We start from the raw sequence: 14,279 nt of genomic DNA on the forward strand, positions 1-14,279 counted from the left end.
AAAATTAGTAGGTCGGGTCTCATTTGATAATACTTTTTAGGAACTAGTTTGGACACAATTTTTCATCTTATGGCAAATTTAAAAGATTTTAAGGTAACTAATAAAACACAATCATTTTTCATTAGTTAATACTAGACCTGTCAAGCGGGTCGGTCACGTCGGATTTAAAAAAATTATTTTTGGGTTCGGGTTAATTCATGTTGGTCACTTTCGGGTTCTGGTTTACTCAACGAGTTGAGAGATTTTAAAACACGTATTATATTTTCCTTAATTAGGTAACAAAATACAATTTTTAATCACAAATTTACAAATTTTCCTACACAACTTTATACTTTAGTCAAATTCAACCATAAAATGACGTATAATTCAAATTAAAGTCATATTACACCCAACAGTTGTAACACCAACGTGTTTACTATGCTTAAAATTCCTCAAATTTCATTTATTAATATAAATTTAATGATTTTCAATCGGTCGGGTTAGAAACGGGTTCGGTCAGGTTTTGACCAATTACTTTTCGAGTTGTTTGGGTTCGGATAAAATCGGGTTACGAGTCACAAAATCTTGTTCAAAACCCAATATTCTCGGGTCGGTTTCAGATCAAGTCGATTTTTGACAGGTGGAGAGCAACCCCCAGTTTTAGATGTTGGTCAATGGTCATTTCTCTAATTCTTTTTTCTTCAACTAGCTTTTGAGCCTGTTCATAGAACGGGCGGTTGTATAGTGGTTGTTCAGATATCTTTTGAAGTTTTAATTAGTGAGTATTTCTGATTTTTGGTAATATATGAATTAAATAGAGGCGTAATTTGAAGGTTGGAAAAATATAAAAATTATATGTTGAATAAATATTATGTTAAAGGGGTGGAGTGGAAGAGACTAATGGGTATATTAGACTATTAATAACTTGATGTTGAATAAGGAAAATGGAGTGGAAGAGGCATTAGAAGTTGTAAATTATAGAAACAATAAAGATAAATTGAAAAAAAAACAAATAAAATGATGGATGAAATGAGGGATGCCACATGACTTCTAATAATAAGATGTCACATGACTTCTAATAATATATGGTATTACTTTTTAAATACTAGGTGTAGATGTGCGGACATATTTTTCTAATGTCTTAAATTATCGACTTATTTCCGACATCTAATACTTCGACCCATATAATTAAAATTTGTAATTTCTAATTACATAATTAATTATTTTCGCGGGAAGGGGTACAAGCCAGAAGGGGCGGTGATGGAGGCGAGGGTTGGGTGGTGCCGTCGCAGTCGCAGTGGCAAGTTGCGTAATAAGCGTGTTCCCCGTGAATCCTATGGCACCCAGAGTTCCGACACTAAGGAAGAGAAATCCAGGTTAATTTTGATGTTTTCTCTGTTATTTTTCATTCTTACTATCTAGGTTTTCAATTGGGAGCTTTCATGATTCTTTTTTCCAATTGGAATTATGAATTTTGTGATCATCTTTTGCAGTGAATTGATTTTGCGGAAAAGGAAAACGATGACGGAAACGATGCCGGTTCAATTGAGCTCCGCTCTCTTTCGTAACGAGTTGTTACCAATTTCTCTTGAGACGACGTATTCCTGGTAATTTTGTTTGTTCTTTTTTGAATTTATCTTCAGTTCTATGATTTGAAATTGATTGTAAAATTTAAATTTGCTTCAATTCTTTTGACTTGACAATGATTGTAACATACGAAGTACTACAAAGGGAAACCCTTGGTGGGGTTTGCTAGGGTAACTCAATTTTCGGATTTGAATTTAGATTGTCCTGATTTTTTTTGTTATTGACTACTAGCTTTTCTCTGTTTTTTAACTTTAGTGATGCCGATGAACGTTTTCTCTTGTCAATTTTCCATACCCAATTCATAGACATGCTTGTTTTGTTTGAGTTTGGTGCTTAATGAAGAAGGTCTATGAACGTATGGAGGTTACACTCGAGTGTATATGAGACGGATTCAACTTGTGACTACTTCTACTGTTATTAGTGTTACTCCCTCCGTCCCTTAATACTTGCACCGCTTTCCTTTTCGGGCCGTCCCTTAATACTTGCACCGCTTCTATAAATGGAAATCTTTACCAATATTATATTATTTCTCACACTTACCTACTACCCCACCTACACCCATATTCTCTACAAAAAATCATTTAAAAATCAACACCCCTCACTCACCACTCCCCACCCCTTACCCATTTCCCACTAACTATATTAAAAAAATATCCCACTATCAACAAACACTCATTAAATTAATAAGTCAATTTAAATGTCTTAAACTCCCCACCGGTCAAACCGGTGCGAGTATTAAGGGACGGAGGGAGTATCTTTTATACTCCGTATTTAATTTCTTTTGATCACTAGCTCCTCCTTCTTTTCTGTTGGTGCGTAATGGAGAGGTCTATGAATGTACAACAACTTTTGTGTAAGACCGCCTTATGAAAAAGACCGCTTTGATTGCTTGATTAATTGGTTCCATTGCTTGATTAATTGGTTCCATTGCTTGATTAACTGATTCAATTATTTAACTAATTAGTTCTAGTGGCTTAACTAATTGCTTAACTTATATGACACCAATGCGGTATTTTGTGATAAAAGTTTGTAATGAATGTAAGTAGGTTAACTAATTGGTTCCATTGCTTGATTAATTGGTTCCAGTGCTTAAGTAATTGGTTAGATTGCTTAACTAATTGGTTCCATTGTGTAAGACCGCCTTATATAATGAATGTAAGTAGGTTACACTCGGGTGTATATTAGACGGATTAAACTCGTGACTACTTTGACTGTTAGTAGTGGTTATCCTTGATAATCCGTATTTAGTTTCTTTTGACTACTAGCTCTTTCTCTGCTGTTTGAGCTTTTAGTGATGTTAATTGCAATTACTTGGATGGATCAGTGTGTTATCGTTGGATTCTGAAGACGAAGATATTGAAGCGAGAAGTGACAAGTATGCAATCATAGCATTAAGCAAGCATAACAAGAAATATTCATCAAACTTTGAGCTAGTTGAGTCTGGCCCCCTTGGATCGGGATGCTGTTCGAAAGGCCGTGTTTTGCATTTAAACTTCAAGGCTAAGAACAAAGATGAACCTGATGCTGCAGTTCAGTCTTTTTTCTCTGAACTCATCGTAACTAACAGGACTGTTGTCTATCCTGACCGTGTCGTTCTCATAGGTCCAGCTGACTTATTACCAGGTTAACTTTTGACAACCCATATATATATTATTTGATCTGATCTGATCTCACAAATGTCCCTTTGTATTGTCTTGAATCTTGATGTGGTCTGATAATCTCGGTTACACTTACTTTCGTACAGAGAAAGCTGATACTAAGGGTTGCTTCTATTGTTGTTCTCGCAACATTCACCATCCAGATCACCGTTTGAGCTTCCGTAGGGGCGGGGAAGATCATTGGACAAACTTGTGCTCCCAAATCGAAAAGTTAAATACGTACATAAAGGGGGGGTATGTATTATGTAATGTTGAGGCATTCTCTTACTTTTTTTGTGTACTATTGCAGTACTACTTATCTTGGAGTTTTAGACCCTTTAATTTAATTGATCTTCCTTACTTACTAGCTTTACATAATATAGCCTGATTGAATTGTTAATTGTCCTCCTTAAAAGTTTTTAGTGAAATTAAATACTTTCGTGATTAATTGATGTAAGTTTCATTCATTCATCTTCTATTGCTGGATTTCAGAATAAAAGAAAGCGGTAGTGAAGAAAAGTTTGTTCCTAAGTTGGCGCATCCTGGAGTTGACTACTTTGGGAAGTCTATTAAAGGCATAAAAGATTCAAATGTAGCCTTGCGCTTGTATAATGAAAGAGAGGTGCGTTTTCCTTTTTCTTGATATCATCATCTCTTCTCCTGCACACGGCAATCCTTGCCTACTAGACCTGATCAAATTTCGGGCCGGGTTGGGTTTGGTTTGGGCCATGACTTTAAAATTCTGCTGGTCAAACTTCAGGTCAAAAGTTCTGCCCGGCCAAAAATAGCGGGCTTTTCGGGCCGGTCATATTTATAACTAAAAATGCAAATTTGAGTTCTCCAAAACCCACTCAAAAATTTAAAATTTCGGCCCGGGTACAAAAGCCGGGCCTACAAATTCAGCCCAAACCCCGCTATTTTCAGGCTGGGTCGGCTCGGGCTCGGCTCATGATGATCAGGTCTATTGCCTACGTCCTTAGTTTGTTTTATTGTTATGCATTTTTCAGGGTACAGACTTTGAGCTTGTGTCAGAAGGCAAATTTGGATTCACATTGGCGATTATAGGGCGTGTCATGCATTTAAATTTCGAGGCTAAGAGCAAAAATGACCCTGATGCTCCATTACATACTTTCTTTGCCGAGGTGCTTGGCAATCGTAATTATCTCTATACTGAGTTTTGCAAATGCTTGGGGCCATCTGATTCTCTACCAGGTACTTATATTATACTTGGAACATAACACTTGATTTCATTTGTCTGATCTTTACTCTTTTTCGCCTATTTGGCGGGTACTTTTTGTTTACTAGACTCCGTCAAAGATGGCCGTGGGCCAGGTCGGGCTGAGCCCAGGCCCACACTAAGCCTACTCTGAACGTATTGGGCCAGGCCAAAAAATTCAAAGCAGGACCCATGCCCACATGCTGTCGGGACTAAGCCTGTTTTTACTTAACGTAATGTGCTTTGCCATGGGCCGGGTCGGGCTGAGACTATGGGCCAGACCCACACTAATCCCACTCTAAACGTGTCGGGCATGGACAAAAAGTTCAAAAGGGTCTAGTATCGGTCCAGCCCCACGGGCTGTCAGGTCGGGATTATGCCTAATTTTACTTTATATAGCGTGCCTTGTAGTTGTCGTGCTTTTCCAAAAAAATGTGGCCCAGTCCCACATGGTGTCGGGTCGGGTCGGGTCTAAGCCTAATTTTACTTAATATAGCGTGATTTGTCGCCCTTTTTTCAAAAAAATGCAGCCCAGTCCCGATCCACGACTTCGTGCTCGTGCCGGGCCGTGCTTTTTTCGTGCCTCAGGCCAGCCCGGCCCACAACCATCTTTAGACTTAGTATTAAGTTGTGGATCGGTCACTCTGTTATAACACTGTTTTTGGCAATCTTGTTGTCACTATCTTTCAGATATTATTGATCGTCAAGGCTGTTTGTATTGTGCCGATGGTGTTCGTCATCCTCCTGGTCCGGGGTACCTTACTGGACGCGAAGCAATTGAACGGTAATTGTGCAATTGTGGTCCGCCCTTCCTAATACTGTTTTAACTAATAACTTTGAGTTGAGCATGATTTGTTGAGCTAATATATCCACATTTATGCATTTAGAGAAGATTACTGAATGGAGTTGGACCACAGTATATTGGTTTTTAGACTAGCAATGAGCTTGCTTAATTAGTGATTTAGTGGGCATCGTTCCACAAAATTTGTACTTGGTAGTAAAAGATCCGGTAACACGAGACACCATCCGTAAAATCCAAGAGACGCCACTGGCTAATTAATTGGTTATAGTGTATCATCTGTGTATGTACTCAAATACATGAGTTTTGCGCTCAACCCATCAAAAAATTATGTGATCAGACTCTACTCCCAAGAACATGCGATCAGACTATTAATGTGCATGGTACATGTGACATTTCAAAAGGCATGTAAAATCTAATTTAGAAAATAAGGAAGCAAAGATATTTTAGATAGTTCAAATTTTGGACATAAATTTTCCTCCTACACTCATTCATTGGCCATATGTGCCCATTCATGATAAAAGGTAAGCACATAAACTCGATGAGGAATATACAATAATCGAAGGTGGAACGTCTAGTATCCGGACAACCATTCCAATCTGCATGTGTAAGATAATAGCTTGCGAATAGATGATTTATACAATGCAGACCAAGGAATATACTACCTTGTTTTGAACTTTTCAGGCCGGCACAATAGAACGTGGGCATGGTGTGGGGCCGTCCCGGTTAGCCCATGTCCTATGGGCTTGGCCCGAAGCCCGACCCACATCCAACTTTACCCGTAACTCCTTGTTGGGTCATGCTTTTTTCGTGCCCAGGCCGAGCTTTTTTACAGGCCCAGCCCACATGACATATTCACTTCATGAATCATGACGAGTTATTATTATGTACGTAAAAAGTCACGATAGCTTGACTGTGCCCTTTTCATTGCGTTAAGGTGGTTTTGAAGAAGTTGCCATAAAATATACGGATTTTTCATGAAATACCCCCGAATTATGGCGTAATTCACCAAATGCCCCTCGACTTTCAGAAATTCACCAAATGCCCCTCACAAATGACTTAATACCCAAAATACCCTTACTAATGACGCGCCGTTAGTCCTCCGTTAGCCTAATTTTTAAATTCACCAAATACCCCTATTTTATTACTTATTTCATATAATACCCCTATTCTGAAACTTAATTCACCAAATACACATAACTTAAAATTACCCATTTTGATGCTCAGCGGCTAGTTTTTATGTTTGAAAATTAGCCGTTGCTTATTGTTTGCTTATAAAAACCCCTTTTCTGACTATTTATTGTAGTTTTTCTATTGTTTTGTTAATTTCATATCATTTTTGTCATGAGTTTTCTTTCAAAATCATCATCCACACCCATGAATCCACATATGTAAGAGTCCCAAACAATTTCTAATATTATGGGAGGAAATTTCCATCTGAGGCTCCGATACAACACTCAGTAAGTTTCAATTATGATCCAATAAGTTCAGGCCTCATCCAGTAAAGACAATGCACTTTAGCTGAGCAAAAGGCCAAAAAACCCCATTTTCAAAGGGATCTTATGTAAGTGAAGCTGAAGTAATTCAATCTAAAGCTAACACCTTAATTTTCTTATTGTCCGAATAGTAAAGAAACTAAGAAATCAAGTTCAATAACACATACATTTTTATCACAACCTCGATTTCAACTTGGATTCATGATGTGAAAATCTTGAGTTTGGAGGCAAATCTTTGTGCCAAGATTCATGTTTTTTCACTGGTTCATGAGCTTTGGAACATACCTTAGTTTCATTTTTTTTTCTTGTTCCCTCAAATCCAAAAATAGACATTTGTCCATAAATCTGACCATGCCAATAGGACCTAGCTCAAAAGAAAAGTGGGAAAACCTTTATGCCTCGACTGTAAGGTTGAGAGAAAGTTAGGAGATTGAAGAAAGATGTTTGGAGGCAGTAGAGACCGGAGACAAAAGGGAGTTAACGTTAAATATGTGGCATGGAAGCAATAGAAGCCGAGGTAGCTGGAACATATGCGTTAGAATAAAATTAATAAGAGCTTTATTTTTAATCTGTTTGCATATGTTAAAGATATTTCCCATATTGAAAAAGGAATACCTTCCGATTGCGTGGTAAATATAATTAATTGGTCACATAAAGAATAAGGTACAAAAGAAGTAGCTATTTTCTTGAAGAGTTGCGACGTTTTGAGGTGTTTTTAGGAGTGTTTTCTGTTTTAGTGTTGTACCGGAGCTTCAGATTGAGTGTTGTATCAGATATTCGGATGTCAAATTTTCTCCCATGATAACAAAATTTATTTGGGACTCTTACATATGTGGACTCATTGGGTGTGGATGATGATTTTGAAAGAAAACTCATGACAAAAATGATATGAAATTAACAAAATAATAGGAAAACTACAATAAACCGTCAGAAAAAGAGTATTTATAAGCAAACAATAAGCAACGGCTAATTTTCAAACACAAAAACTAGCCGTTGAGCATCAAAATGAGTAATTTTAAGTTATTGGTATTTGGTGAATTAAGTTTCTGAATAAGGGTATTTGGTGAAATAAGTATTAAAATAGGGGTATTTGGTGAATTTGAAAATTAGGTTAACGGAGGACTAACGGCGCATCATTAGTAAGGATATTTTGGGTATTAAGTCATTTGTGAGGGGCATTTGGTGAATTTCTGAAAGTCGAGGGGCATTTGGTGAATTACGCCAAAATTCGGGGGTATTTCATGAAAAATCCGTAAAATATAATTCATGTGGCATTTGTTTCGTTAGGGTTTTCTAACAGGATCACTGTCATACCATTACCGACGCGTACTAGTGTTATTGTATTTAAGGATGCCAGTGGAGCGGGTTTTATGGGAGACCCGCCCTGTATCCGCCCCAAATAGGTTGGAATGTAGGGAGGTTTGGCTGGTGATGGGTATAAAAATCATACCCACCATTGGTGGTGGGGGTGTGTATTTTGTGATGGACCCGCCCCATCTCCGCCCGCCCCACCCCGTCCCCACCCACCCCGCTTAATACACGTCAATCCTACCCGTTTGTCATTTCCCATGTGAAATAAAAATTTAAAGAAGATAAAAAGTTAAATATTTTTATTTTATGTGTTTGGATTTGTGTTGTAGTATGTGATACAGAGTAATATGAATTAAGGCGAGACTTTTGATTTGTTTGCTTGAATTTTTTTTTACGGAAGTTACTTTTTAACACAATGTTTGCTTAATAACAAAAAACTAGGTGGGTTTTTGACGCGGATATGGGGCGGAGATGAGACATGGATGGATATCCAAGCGGTTGGTGGGGCGGGGATGGATTTTAGTTTGTACCCGTTGAGGCAAGGATGAGGATGACGTTTGTATCCGCCATGGGTGATGGGGCGGGGATGGGGATGGAGATAGAGAGACCTACATCCGCATATCCGCCCCGCCACCTTGACATCCCTAATTGTATTACCGTTACACACACAAGCACAAACTTCATCTGAAAGTAAGCACATTGCCTAAAACAGGCAATCTCTGGATTAAGCAATGTGCTTTGACTTGTAAGAAAAAACACAACACATTCCCTTACTGAGGCGGCTAATGGACCGGATTAACCCAAGCTTGCCTAACTCGGCCAGATTAACGAGTTGGTCATCATCAGAAACAAGTTAGCTTGCCAGAAAGGGAACCCGGTTTAGGATTAGTGGTCCACTCGAATTCAACTTCGAATTGTAGCAATTGGTAGATGTCCATATTCCTTAACCCCTCCGGCCCTCCCTCACCGAGGAATTCTAAACCTCAAGTGGCTCGTGTCCATATGTACACAAGTGATCCAAATACAACATCTTTAGTACCAACACAGAATATATCAGTACCAAAAACGCAAATGACTTAATTTGCGTTTTTGGTACTGATGTACTGATATATTCTGTGTTGGTACGCAAACATGGTTGTATTTGAGTCACTTGACAAACCATTATAGACTTAGTTTCCCTCCAAGTGCCTAGCTTTCTATGTTCTAACTACTAGAGTGGCAAAAACACAACCACCCCACTTTACATGAGAAAACAAATGAGTAAAACTCATAGTGCTCAAGAAAAGCAACTTGGTAGGATCCTCTGGTATGTACTATGTTTTTACACCTAGCTAAACTCCTTTTAAGGGAGGTTGGTGAGGAAAATCAACACCTACTTTGGCCACAGAATATGACAAGTAAAAAACCAACCTAAACTGCAAAGTTAGCAAATGGAAAGTTGATTCTTCAGGCAAATAATTATTCAGGGGATGGGGCAAAAAAGTGATCAAATTCGTCGGCCGACTTTTTAAGAACACAAGGCCAACCACCCCTCTGAAATAAAGACCTAAAACATAAAACATAATTAGATGGTAAGAATTGAAACTATACAAGAAAGAAAGAAGCAATTCTGGACAACCAAAACATTATCCTTTCTAAATCTGCATTCTTTTCCTGATAAGAAAAATACATAACATATTACAAAAGACATATGTACTCATCCATTCCTTTTTTTTTTTATCAAGGTCCCACCACCCACTAACATATTTTTGACAACCCTCCACTAACAAAAATATTACATAAAAAGTGCTTTTGTCATTCACCACTTACTCTCTCAAAACCCTACCATATCAGATTTCAAAATTCAGAAATTCAGAAAATCAGAAAATCAACTTCAACTTTGACAATTTCTTCCCCTTTCTTGCCTTTACTTGAACTCAACAAAGACTATGTTAGAGTTGTGCTTCCATTTTTTTAGCCATGATATATATAAGTCACTATTTGTTGACAAAACTATCCAAGGGAAGGGAAAAGTTGAGCACTATGGCATATTGGCATCTGACTTTTGATACCAAATTCAAAGTTGAGAGATGTGACTGAACTGATTTCTTTGGAGGGTTGAATTTTGACAGCAATATATGTATATATTGTGGGGACCATACGATCAAATTAGCGAGTTATGATTAAGGGAAGCTGAGGGATTGATCACCTTACGGGGTTAAGAAGGTGGGTTTGACTCGGGCTTCACAAGTGACCCGGAATCTGGCGGCTGAGTGTGATAGATTGCAGATGCGAGTGAGATGGGCATGATGCAAAGTGCCTTGGACTGCAGGAATTGCATTGCGGCCCCAACATTCTCTTCCATGAGCTTCGCAACTTGTCTTTCGGTTCCGTCATTCGACCATTTTTCCCACACTGGTTGACCTCGTCCACCTTCCCCACCTTCTTCCTGTTGGGAAGAGAAAACGACATTAATGAAAACATGTCATTTAATCTGAGATGAAAAACGTCAACTTTATTGCCTTTTCTTTATCTCGTACCAGAAACGATATACTACCTCCGTTTCAAAATGATCTTAAAGGTTACTATTTGCACAAATATTAAGAAAAAATAGAAAAAATGTGTAAAAATATGGGTGAATATAATAAAATATGGATTAAGTATGGTAGATGGGTAAAAAGGTGGTGAGTGTAAGAAAAAAAAATTAATGAAGTAAGAGAAAATGAGTGGAAAGTTGTGCATATTGGGGGGTAAGATAGTAAATTTTAAATGGAAAGTGTAAAGATAATTTGAAACAGAAGTAGTAATACACTATTTTTTTATACCTCAACAGATGATATAGGCATGTCTGTAACGAGTGGCACCACCGCACCAGCTCCACCCAATCTACTCATGCTCAAAACCTGTTAATTAATGGTAAATCATAAGCATTCATACAAACTTTATTTTTAAAGGTACCATACTAATATATGATTGAGTGCAAGCTTCTCCTTGAAGTAAAGAGTGAAACATTGCATTAAAAAACAGCAGAATAAGTTAAATTATAATAGCATCAATGATCAATCTAATTATGATGATTTAATTATACTTATTATAGTGTCCAGGTTATAGACACTTATATAGAATTGAGAGGCTAAATATAGGGTGCCATGATTGAGGGTCTCGTGTAAGAATTATACAAACCTGTATCATGAAGTCATGATAGAAAATGATGAAAGATCATATTAGGATCATAGCTTTTTTGCTTAATAATTAGGACACTTGATATATGGGTCGATGTGTTAACCGGTTAAGCATAATGAATGGAGAAACTCATTGGATACTAACTATTGAGGAAAAGAAACCTAACAAATTGTTTTTGAATTAAGATTTATAAATTATAATACTAGCATTATGCAGCAAAATGATGAACAATTTTGAGTTATCTTCTACTACGAAACAATTGCTTCCATCATGTGACAAGGAATAAGAAAACCAAATCCCAACCCAGAGTCTCAAACATAAGATTACCTTGACTTGCAACCTCAAAAACTTCACATAATCCACGATTTCATCAAGCATTGCAGCTCTATCTGTCTGCAAAAAACAAACGTCACAATGCAAGGATTACAACCTGACACAAATGAACTCTTTTGAACGGTAAATTGCAGCTAAATAAGCAGTTATGCAGTATTAGTGTACCTAATTTAAACCAATTTGAAGCTTATGAGCATGATGAAGGTCAGGAAAGGTTCAGAAGACAAGAAACCAGCTTAATGACAAAAATAAAATAAAATAAAATCATAATTGAAATAGATTACGGATATCTTGAGAAGGTTAGGGTGGTGTAAACACTTTCAAAGGCCACAATTTTCCGTAAACCCTTCAATATTGTGAAATTGTCCATGCATGCACAAAAATCACCTTGAGGTCTAAGAAGCAGAGTTGTAGTAAGTCACCTAGAGGTCTAAGAGGCCAAATCCAATTATTGAAAAACAGAGGTATTCTGCTGCTAAATAGCACGGCGAGCGTAAAGCATCAAAGACTTTTAATCCCAAAATCATGTCATGGATTATATCAAATTCATCCAACGGTATTAATCATGTCTCAAATAAAAGCTAAGGCATTGATCAACATATGACAACTATGACAAGGGGAAGACATTTTCAGCACCAAAACAAACTGACCTTGTTGACACTAGGAACAAGATCTTGCAGTGCCCTGATTCTTTCAGCAATTCTCTCTCTACGCAACTGTTCAGAAACAAAATCAGAGTATGTTATGCACACATTAAAAGCATTAAGCATTTTCTCCATTCTATTATACATTATAACACCTGATAAAAACAACCAAAAATGAATACTCTTATCCTAGAAATAATGCTTCCTCACGTACATAACTACTCTCTGTGTCCCTAAAAGATTGTCCCATTTGACTTTTCACGGTCTCCAAGACACAACTTAAAACGTAAATATCTCTAATTCTACACGCCTAAAATTATGAAAAGTTGATATTCTGAAAATATATATTGAAAGACCCCACATTTATAGGGTAATGAGGATTCATGGTCAAAGTCTTCAAAGTTTGACCCAAAAAAATGCAATGGTCCAATCTTTTAGGGACGGAAGGAGTAATACGGTAGAATTGTAACCGACAGACGTAAGTATATCCACATGAAGTTCTAAGAAGAAACCTTATGTCTCCTATTGATGATGGAAGGAATAGTTGCATTTACACAATGGGATTCATATCATTAGACAAATAGCCATGAGATTAATGACCATAATCAACTTTTTCCTCTCTTAACACAAAAACAATTGAATAAAATCTCACCCTCTCAGCAATACTGTGTGGATCAGTAGCCTGCCCTCGCCTAGCTCGTACTCTCGGACGAACAGCCGGTTGATGCGGTGCCACAGGAACCGGATTCGACATTGGCTGGCCATGGTATACCTATAAACAATTGCACACCAAACATATTCTCAATTTCCTCATATAATAATAAAAAAAGTTAAAAAGCAACTTTGATTAAACAATGCAAAAGATTAAGCCTTTCTTCACACCCTCTATTTGAACTTAACAACAAATCAACAATCATTTGTTATAACCTGTAACTTTACCAATATCATATTCATGAGTAATTCTTATCCAATAAATCCTGCAAACCATTTATTTAATTAATAACAAGCTCCTCCCTCAAAATTCGACCTCCAAACTCCCTAATCCAAGAATTAAGGCATAAAACACATGCTAAATTTCTAGTATTATCAAAGTTCTTGCACAATTATACTATTTCAGACATACTAATTTTCAATTTTCAGCAAAAAAAATAAAAAAGGAAAATTCTTTGAAAAAATTAAGTAATTATCCCAAAATTAAGACAGAAAATACATGCTAAATTTCTAGTATTATCAAAGTTCTTGCACAATTATACTATTTCAGACATACTAATTTCCAATTTTCAGCAAAAGAATAAAAATGGAAAATTCTTTAAAAATAATAATAATAATAATAATAATCCCCAACTTAAAATTTATAATAGAAAGTAATTCAAAAAACTTACATTCTTATGAAGCGAATTAGCAGAAGCATCAAGAAGATGATGTTGAGGGTCATCACGAAAACGCTTATTAGCACTACTGGAACCCTCATCATGTTTCATAAACCCACCACCGGGCTTACCACCCTGGTCCAAGCTCAATCCCAACGGAAATACGGGCGGGCCATGAAACCCACCTGGGCCGGAGCTTAACTGGAGCATCATCGGAGCTCCGGGACCCAAATTGACATCAGTTCCCGCCAAATTAGGGTCTCCCGCCGCCGCCGCGGCGGCGGCAGCAGCGGCGGCGTAAGTTTGCATCTCGAGAAGCTGTTCAAGGAAATCCTGGTTAGGGGTATCTGGGTTGTTCGCCATTGTTAGGAAGAAAGTAAGCAAGTTTTTTTGAGGTGTGAAGAAGAAAAAATGGAGGAAAAGAGTGTTTGGGTTCTTTTTGTTAAGTAGTAGTACGCGGAGAGAGAAAATGATGACTTTTTTGGTGACTTTTTTATTCTTTTTATTTTATTTTATATATTTTTTTAATTTCAGGCAGCTGTAAAGAAATTAAAATGGGGGAGAAATAATAATAAATAATTATAATTATGATTATAATTTGGGAAGATAATTAATAATGATAATTGATAAAGGGATTAAAGGGATATGTTTAATAACGTGTTGTTTTTGGAGTTGTTTAGGATTATCTAATCTTGTGTCTTAATCATGGGTGAGATAGAGTTAGGAAAAACTAATTGTGTAATTG

The 14,279-nt window shown here is 37.1% G+C and overlaps 2 protein-coding genes across 2 annotated transcripts; one reads left to right on the forward strand and one right to left on the reverse strand.

Moving 5' to 3' along the window:
- The first annotated feature begins 1,147 nt into the window (after positions 1-1,147).
- On the forward strand, positions 1,148-5,301 carry LOC110782231 (uncharacterized). The gene is made up of 7 exons (XM_056830111.1): positions 1,148-1,355; positions 1,473-1,586; positions 2,891-3,189; positions 3,311-3,458; positions 3,696-3,825; positions 4,211-4,415; positions 5,110-5,301. Exons 1-7 carry the CDS (start codon positions 1,240-1,242, stop codon positions 5,205-5,207), a joined length of 1,110 nt encoding a protein of 369 aa, XP_056686089.1. The 5' UTR covers positions 1,148-1,239; the 3' UTR covers positions 5,208-5,301.
- Positions 5,302-9,572: 4,271 nt separating this feature from the next.
- LOC110783755 (transcription factor UNE12) lies at positions 9,573-14,015 on the reverse strand. The gene is made up of 6 exons (XM_056830112.1): positions 13,547-14,015; positions 12,817-12,936; positions 12,171-12,236; positions 11,515-11,580; positions 10,830-10,907; positions 9,573-10,453 (listed from the first exon to the last, which is right to left on the reverse strand). Exons 1-6 carry the CDS (start codon positions 13,895-13,897, stop codon positions 10,223-10,225), a joined length of 912 nt encoding a protein of 303 aa, XP_056686090.1. The 5' UTR covers positions 13,898-14,015; the 3' UTR covers positions 9,573-10,222.
- Positions 14,016-14,279: the final 264 nt, after the last annotated feature.

This window comes from Spinacia oleracea, chromosome 5 (genome assembly GCF_020520425.1).
Source record: "Spinacia oleracea cultivar Varoflay chromosome 5, BTI_SOV_V1, whole genome shotgun sequence".
In the NCBI taxonomy this organism is placed as follows: domain Eukaryota; kingdom Viridiplantae; phylum Streptophyta; class Magnoliopsida; order Caryophyllales; family Amaranthaceae; genus Spinacia; species Spinacia oleracea.